This window comes from Cygnus olor, chromosome 3 (assembly GCF_009769625.2).
Source record: "Cygnus olor isolate bCygOlo1 chromosome 3, bCygOlo1.pri.v2, whole genome shotgun sequence".
In the NCBI taxonomy this organism is placed as follows: Eukaryota; Metazoa; Chordata; class Aves; order Anseriformes; family Anatidae; genus Cygnus; species Cygnus olor.
Window position 1 is genome coordinate 83901213 of NC_049171.1, and position 8767 is coordinate 83909979.

The 8767-nt window shown below is 47.4% G+C and overlaps 1 protein-coding gene across 3 annotated transcripts; it reads left to right on the plus strand.

Annotated features, from left to right (window-relative positions):
* Positions 1-1339: 1339 nt before the first annotated feature.
* On the plus strand, positions 1340-8272 carry ZBTB18 (zinc finger and BTB domain containing 18). 3 transcript variants are annotated; one of them, XM_040552800.1, is made up of 3 exons: positions 1407-1446; positions 2315-2398; positions 4508-8272. In XM_040552800.1, the coding sequence occupies exons 2-3, from the start codon at positions 2386-2388 to the stop codon at positions 6088-6090; spliced, it is 1596 nt and encodes a 531-aa protein (XP_040408734.1). In that variant the 5' UTR covers positions 1407-1446; positions 2315-2385; the 3' UTR covers positions 6091-8272. The 3 variants fall into 3 exon arrangements, with proteins under 3 accessions (XP_040408736.1, XP_040408734.1, XP_040408735.1); XM_040552802.1 differs by lacking the exon at positions 2315-2398 and having other exon boundaries at positions 1340-1446; XM_040552801.1 differs by lacking the exon at positions 1407-1446 and having other exon boundaries at positions 1886-3524.
* Positions 8273-8767: the final 495 nt, after the last annotated feature.

The window sequence follows — 8767 nt, forward strand, 5'->3', positions numbered from 1 at the left end:
TTTGAGGAACACATTATCAATGGAAGGAAAAAAAACAAAACACCAACACCTTAAGCATGGAATTGTATCACTAAGATGAACTGAAAACACGATGAGGTAAATAATTAAAACATCCCATGCTAGGTGTGCGCAAGCAGTCAGTTTACCAAAGGACAGAGCTAGAAGTGCTTTCTTTTGAGCATATATGTATTTTATTTATGCAATACTTGAAGCACATGGACACCTAGGTGCTAGCTGCTGTGTGACACAGGTAGCAGTGCTGTCAAATAAAGTAGGCACAGCCAAAACTCGCTGTATTTCTTTATAACGGTTTCACATTGCTGAAGGAGACTAAACCCACGCCCTGTTCTTGCGGCCGCTCAATCAATTTTGATTACTAACACACAAGTTACTTTTCTTCAAGCCCTGAGCGAGCCTCTGCCGGCGATACTCGTGTTCTCCACTAGACCCGCCAAGGCTAACTGCGTACCCTAACCGCGTACGCGACGCCGCAGGGCAGGTGGGCACACACCCGCCTCCCCGGCCGAGCCCCTTCCCCAGGAGGAACTCCACCGTCCCCCTCCGCAGCCTCCATCCTCCCCAGGACCGCCCCGCGGAGCCGCCCGGCGAGTCCCGCAGCCCTCGGGTCCAGCCGTGCCCGCGGCCGCCATTTTGTGTCCTCGCCGCCCCTCGCCCCGCAGGTGCCCCCCGCCCCTCGGCCGCCCCGCCCCCTCCCCTCCCCTCCCCTCCAGGCAGGCGGCACGAGGCCTCGGCCCGCGCGCGCCCTCCCGCACTCGCCCCGCCCCCTCTGCCGGCCCCGCCCCTCGCTCGCTCGCTCGCCACGCCCCCTCCTCCCCGCCGCCAGGGCCCCGCCTCCTTCCGCCTCTCCTCCCTGCCGGGTCACGCCCCTCGCCTCCCTGCGGGCCGCTGATTGGTCGCGCCGCCGGCCTTCCCGGGCCGGCCTCCGCCACTCATCGCCCGCCGCCGCCCGTCACTCAGCGGCGGGGCTCGGCGCCCATTGGCGGCGGCGTTGGGGCGGGCGGGCCGCGCTGTCAGCCGGCCCGTCAGTCAGTCAGTCGGGCGGGCGGGCAGGGAGCGGGGTCCGCGCGCGGAGCGGGGCGGGGCGGCGGGGGAACATCTGGCTGCCGCCGCCGGGCCCGGCTGTGCCGCCGCCGCCGCCGTGCGTGCGCCCGCGCTGCGTGCGCCCGGCGCCCCCGCCCGCCCCGCGGCCGGCCCCCGCCCCTCCCCTCCCCCGCGGCCGGCCCCGGCCGGCGGTGCCATGGGGAGCCGCTGAGCGCGGGGCCCGCTCCGCTCCGCTCCGCTCGCGGCCGCCAGGGGGGAGCCCGGGGGGCGGCAGCGGGCGGGCGGCCGGGGGGGGCTGAGGCGCCTCCCGGAGCGCCGAGCGAGCCCCGAGGAGCCGGCGGGCGGCGGCGGCGGCAGCGCGGGGACTTCGGGCCGCCGCCGAGTGTGAGTCCCGCCGCCCCCAGCCCCGCGACGGGCCGCGACGGGGGGGGGGCGGGCGGGGGCGCTCCGGTGCTGCCGCCGCCGCCGGGGCACTTCGGGGGGTGCCGCCGCCGCCGCCGAGCCCCGGGGCGGCCGCTTCCTGCCCCGCCGGCACCGCTGCCCGCGGGCGGCCCCGCGGCAAAGTTGCCGCCGGGGATGCGGGGGCCGGGCCCGGCGGGACCCCGCCGCCTCCCCCCCTGCCCCCGCCGGGCCGGGGCGCTCGGCAGCCCGCGGCCGCGCCGCTCAAGTTTGCGGCCGGGCACGGCTCGGCGCGGCTCGGGGCTCCGCTCAGCCCCGTCCGCCCGCGGAGAGCGGGGGGGAGGCTGCGGGGCGCCGCCGGGGCTCGGCTCGGGGCGGCGGCGGGGGGAGCCCCGGGGCCGCTGCCCGCTGCCGGTGCCCGAGCCGCCCGCCCTGCCCAGCCCAGCCCAGCCGGCACGGAGCGGGGCTGCGCTGCGAAGACGGCAGAGCCCCATATGTTTAGGATTTTCTTCTCTCTCTCTCTCTCTCCCTTTTTTTTTTTCTTCTCTCCCCCTGTTAGAAAGTTTGAAAAAAAGAGACTTTGAAGTATTTTGTTTATACTAACAGAAGAGAAAAGTTCTCCTAAGAAAAAGCTGGTGGCAGGAGTGTAGAGGAGTAGCATATGGCATTAAAAGGAGCACAGCTGGAGGTAGCATTTCCATCTGAACATGATGTCAGAGCAGCTGACAGCCTGCCATCCCTCAGCCTTTTATTCTAACACACAGACAGGGAGTTAGTGTGTGCAGATCTGTGTGTGGAGAAGGTATCTCATTCCTCTCTAACATCATCTCCACTTTGCATCTGTCTCTCCTAGTCTGCTTTTTTTCCACCGATCTAACAGACCTGGAGCCAGCAAGACTCAGAGGAAAGGACTTAATCAGGTTTATGTGTACTAAAGGTAGGAGTAGCAATAGATTAGATACAGCATATTTCTGTTTTGGTGTGTTGTTTATTGAATTTCAGGAAAAAATCACATTACTTTTCTAACCAAGTTTAGAGGTAATATATGAAATCTAGTATTAAATAGATAAGTGGACTTAGTCGAAAAGGCTTGGGCTCTAGTTTGAGAGTATCAGTTCTGATGCACGTTGATAGAATTAACTTTAATGCATGTCGTGAGAAGAAAATTTCTGGTTTTAGGACGTGGCGAGAGCAAGTTCGGGCTTAATTTCTGGAGACCAAAAACCAAAATGTATTTAGTGGCGAGCCTAATGAGAGTTCTGGTTTGTATTTTTGTGTTGCATCTTTAAATCGACTTTATGGGGGGTTTTGGTGAAGCGTACACCAGCGTGCTTTTTTAAAAAGAACCGTGCTAACTCAAATGTGTTTGTTGTGCAGTCTTTCATTAAACTTCGTGGTTAAATATCCAGCAGCCCAGAACTGTAGTAGCATACAGCTGTAGTGCTTCTGAAAGATAGAAATCAGTTATGTGTTTAAAAACTTTTGTACCCAGGAGAATAGCTCGACTGGCTTCCTCTTTTCTTTCCCGCATGTAGTATTTGAAATCTTTTATTCCAGCGTAACAATAATTATTTGAAGGAGTTTTTGTATTTGCGACTAATTTAGAACTTGTAGATTTGAGCTGCCTGAATTGGCCAGACAGCTGTAATCGCACTCCTCTATTCTTAATCTCTTTATCTGGGCAGCAGCTGCCATATGGCCACAGTCAGCTGGATCAGATGTTTATAAGCTTCCTTCTTCGTCCCTCTCTGTCCTTTCAGCCTCCTAATTTGATCACAGCTACCTTGTGAGCTGCCCTCCAATCTTTATTTTTAGCCCTCTTAAGGATTAGGATTGATGTTGGCTGTGGGGCACTTAAAGTGATTGTATTGTAAATCTTCGTGCTTTACTCTAGCGATGGTATTTTTCAGAATATAGTAGGGGTTGTGCTGCAAGTTTTAGTACGTCTTGCTTTGCCGGCGACGACTATTTTTCAATAATATCTGCCAGCCTCGAGATCCACGATCTGTCTGGATGGTTTGGGAGGACGTTGCCATCAGTCACAGAAGAATAGATTGAGACAGGTTTTGAGAGATTTTACTTTCTGTTTGAGTTTTGACTTCTCTACTTTTTTTTAAGTTTTTTTTTTTTTATCGTCATGGAGGGTGAACAGAAAAATACTTGGCTAAGAACAGTACTCAGGATACTCATTTTAAATGTGCACACACACTTGTGCTGAATGACTTTTTTTTTTTTTTAAGTTTGGTACTGCAGACTGGCTGGTGTGGGAGGGGAGGGAAATTTCTGTCCTTCTGCATAGGGGAAGCGGTGCTCGTTGGCTTTTTAGTTGACAGTTTTCTTTTTCTTTTGTAAATTCTGCATATGAGCAAAAATTGTTTATTTTCTATTGTACAGTATGGAGAAGGTTCAAAACCTGAAACTGTACCTGCCATAAGAACATAAGAACAAAACAATGCAAACTTAAATTTCTAAAAACATTGATTTTTTTTATCGATAAATATTATTTACCCTTGTCAATTTATATTCTTTATGAATTTTAGACTTTCAGATTTGGGTATATTAACATTTCTTCATGCTCAAGACTCTCCTGTTATTATAATTTGACTTTAAAAAGAATATTGATGGTCTGCTTTTCTTTTTTTCCCCCGCTCTGTGATTTCTCGAACTTAGTGTTAATTTTTATTTTTTTGAATTTTTTGGTTTGTCCTCCTAGGGACACAATCTGGAGGAAGTTCCCTGGAAAAATAACTGTTGAGCAGATTTTATGAACAGCCGTGGCACTTCAAAAAATAATAATATAGATATATGTAATAATGCAGCTCAGCGCTTCTTAGAATAGCTTCTTCACCTCTAAGAGGAAGGCATGACTTCAGTGGTTGATGGGGAGAGGGTGGCCAGTGTGCGTACGCGTTAAATAATCTTTGCGTAGGGGCAGCGCTAGGATTCTGGCAGTATAAATGCCAGGCGTTTGGAGTGGAATAACTGGGATTCGTAAGTTCTGTTGTTCTGACCTACATGTAATTTTTTTAAATCTCGTTGCTTATAGGTTATGAAGACAGCATGGAGTTTCCTGACCACAGTAGACATTTGCTACAGTGTCTGAGTGAGCAGAGACATCAGGGTTTTCTTTGTGATTGCACTGTTCTGGTAGGAGATGCCCAGTTCCGAGCGCACAGAGCTGTACTGGCTTCATGCAGCATGTATTTCCACCTCTTTTACAAGGACCAGCTGGACAAAAGAGACATTGTTCATCTGAACAGCGACATTGTTACAGCCCCGGCTTTCGCTCTCCTGCTTGAATTCATGTACGAAGGAAAACTCCAGTTCAAAGACTTGCCCATTGAAGACGTGCTAGCAGCTGCCAGTTATCTCCACATGTATGACATTGTCAAAGTCTGCAAAAAGAAGCTGAAAGAGAAAGCAACCACGGAGGCAGACAGTACAAAAAAGGAGGAAGACGCCTCAAGTTGTTCAGACAAAGTGGAGAGCCTCTCCGACGGCAGCAGCCACATGCCAGGAGACTTGCCCAGCGATGAAGATGAAGGAGAAGATGAAAAATTGAACATCCTGCCTAGCAAAAGGGACTTGGCGGCTGAGCCTGGGAACATGTGGATGAGATTGCCCTCAGACTCAGCAGGCATTCCCCAGACTGGCGGAGAGGCAGAGACACACGCAACGGCAGCTGGAAAAACAGTAGCCAGCCCCTGCAGCTCAACAGAGTCTTTGTCCCAGAGGTCTGTCACCTCCGTGAGGGATTCAGCAGATGTTGACTGCGTGCTGGACCTGTCTGTCAAGTCCAGCCTTTCAGGAGTTGAAAATCTGAACAGTTCTTATTTCTCTTCGCAGGACATGCTTAGAAGCAGCCTGGTTCAGGTGAAGGTGGAGAAAGAGGCTTCCTGTGATGAGAGTGATGTTGGCACTAATGACTATGATATGGAACATAGCACTGTGAAAGAAAGTGTGAGCACTAATAACAGGGTACAGTACGAGCCGACCCATCTGGCTCCAATGAGGGAAGATTCGGTCTTGAGGGAGCTAGATAGAGAGGACAAGGCAAGTGATGATGAAATGATAACTCCAGAGAATGAGCGAGTCCAGGTGGAAGGAAACATGGACAGCAGCTTGCTCCCTTATGTGTCAAACATACTTAGCCCCGCTGGCCAAATTTTTATGTGTCCTCTCTGCAACAAGGTCTTTCCCAGTCCCCACATCCTGCAGATCCATTTAAGCACGCACTTTCGAGAGCAGGACGGGATCCGCAGCAAGCCTGCTACTGATGTCAATGTCCCCACCTGCTCGCTGTGTGGTAAGACTTTTTCTTGCATGTACACCTTGAAACGTCATGAGAGGACTCATTCAGGTGAAAAGCCCTACACTTGCACCCAGTGTGGGAAGAGCTTCCAGTACTCCCACAACCTGAGCCGCCACGCAGTGGTTCACACACGGGAGAAGCCACATGCTTGTAAGTGGTGTGAACGCAGGTTCACGCAGTCCGGAGACCTTTACAGACACATTCGGAAGTTTCACTGTGAGTTGGTGAACTCATTGTCTGTCAAAAGCGAAGCACTGAGCTTACCTACTGTCAGAGACTGGACCTTAGAAGATAGCTCACAAGAACTTTGGAAATAAAATTTTTATATATATAAATAATATATATATAAATCTATATAGTTGTGGTACAGTCTAAAAGCAATCTTGTTTCCTTGAACTGAAAGTTTGGCTATTAGCTTGTTTTTGCACTTTAAGGCAGCATGAATATTTCACTAATTTAGCACTCTGATAAAACCGAACTTTAGAGGTAACATGACAAAGTAATAAACAACGGAGCGTATTTTTCCCCCTTTTTGGAATAGAAGCCAGTGGATACTTTAGTTTTAAAGAATCTCCAATTCCAAAATGTTGGCTTGGCTTTGTTCTCCCCAAAACACTGCGTTATTTTGAGCTCTAGATACTTTTCCTTTCAAAATCTGAATGTAGAAATCCTCTCCCAATTATATCAGTTCCTTTACATTTCTCTAATTGCATGAGTCCTTTCTAGCTGTTGGAAACCTGAATGCTTTTAGACCCAAATGGAAAATTTCTGAAATGCTGGATTATCTATTTTTAAACAAGCGGTTGACTTAAAACTTATTACGGCAACTTCTGGATTTCTGACAGTTCCCACTGGAAAAAAAACAAAAACACAAAACAAAAACCCTGAGAGTACACTGGGATCACTGGGACTCTGTCTTATGTGAAGGTTTGCTTGGGATGAAAAAGGATATTGCAGCTTCAGCAGTGATGAACTGTGTGTTTAAAAAATGTGAATTACTGTTATTGTATACTGTAATTGATTACATGGGCCGGGGGGAGGTATCAAAGAACTTGGCAGGTTGTGTTGATGCTCTTAGTTGAGTCTTGAAAAGTAAATATTAACGCTACAGAAATGCATGAGTTTCAGTATATTTTTGTCTTTGTTTGCATTGTATAACTTTAATGAGTGAGTTTAAAATTATTTAATTTCCTTAGGAAAAGGCACCGTTGAAAATGCCGGTGTTATGAAGAACATAAATGCACTGTTTTTATTTTATATAATTTAAATTTTCTTTCCCACTGTCTTTCAGTTGAGACAAACTTAAGCTACGAGTTGACAATTTAGCTACATAACAAGGAAAATATGAATGTTTACAAACAGGCTTAAAGATTTGCATGTGCAGTGTGCATTCATTAAAAGAAAACCTTCTAATTGCACAAACCCCACGCCAGCTCAAACTTTAGGTGCATACATTTACCCAGATGAGCATTTTTAGGATTCCTGCTGCACACATCCACAATAGGTCATTCTTTTTCCCCCCTTGAAAAGGGTCTGTGGACTGAAAAAGCCCCGGGCTGAAAGGACTGGAAAGCCCTGATTGACGGGGGGGCCGGGGGGAGGGTAGAGGGCTCTGTGTATCCAAGCAGCAGAGACTGCAGCCTGACGTGTGGTTTTAATGACCAACACGCAGGTCAAAAGCATTTTGCACAGTGTTTGTTTTCCTGTCTTGCACTTACAAATAAGGTCTATGGGAGTAGCATGGAAAACGTTTGCTGTTTTTCCTTTTTTTTTCCGCTTTTGTTTAAAATTTGATCGCCTTAACTACTGTAAACATAGCCTATTTTTGTGCTTAAGATACTGAATGGAAAACTCCATTGTGTATTGCTGGACTGTTTTGGAAATATTTGGTCAAATGTGTGTTAATTTGGCTGTAATGGCATTTAAAACAAAAAAAAAAAAGCTGTGAAAATGGCCTTGGAGCGTTATCTTTAGTTACTTGAATAGTTTCTAGGTTTAAAAATACATTCTTTTATTAATTTAGAGAAGACAATCAGTGTCTGAGAAAAATGGACTTTCTCTTGGATTTTTTTGTGGTCCTTGTGAGTGATTGCTTTTTTCCTTTTATTAGTTTCACATTCTTCTTTTGTTCTAAAACTTAGACTGACATCTAGCTTTGACAATCATAGTATGTTTTATTTTCCTGAGGGGGGGGAATAACTTATAATGCTGTTTAGTTTTGTACTATTGGTGTGTTGGTGAATTTTTAAACTGTGTGCTAACTGCAATAAATTATATGAACTGAGAAATCAATTCCCTTGTCTTTTTTCCCTCTTTTAAATTATAGTTACGGAGTATTTTTTATAATGTGTAACTTTATTACTTTTGTACAGACTTCTATTGCTAACTGTGTATGGAATATGTTTTCAGTATGCTTTTGAGCACTTTGTTGCTAACGTACATATTTACATCTCACTTAACATTTAAAAAAAAAAATTAAATGCTTGTGTTTTGAAAGCATTTCTGTGTGTGTAGCTCTCTATCATTCTGTAGAGGGATTTTTGCTTTTTTCCCCCAAAGACTTCTGCAGAAGCCATCTATTCAATTCCAGAAATTTTCATTCCACGCAAATTTCTCTAAAGACACAAAAATCCTTTTCTGGGCTAAGTTTTGCCCCAAGTAGATCTCTCGGGCTCACCCTTTTGTATTTTCTTTCTATCAGGAGAGTAGAGCAGGAGGAAACAACTTAATCTGAAGTACTGCTCGGGTAGGGACTGCCAGTCTACATTACAGAGCAAGCAGCAGTCAAAATGTCCAAAATACCGGCAATCCATCAAAACTGTCCAGGTTACAAAGGAAAATTAGAACAATCCTACGTCTGTGTGAATTTATCTTACAGACTAAACCTTTATTATTATTATTTATTTTTAAGTGAAGCATAGTGAAACCTTTGTAAAAGACATTTTGAAGGTTTTTTGCAGGATATACCCAGAATTCTTTAACGAAATTGTTCCC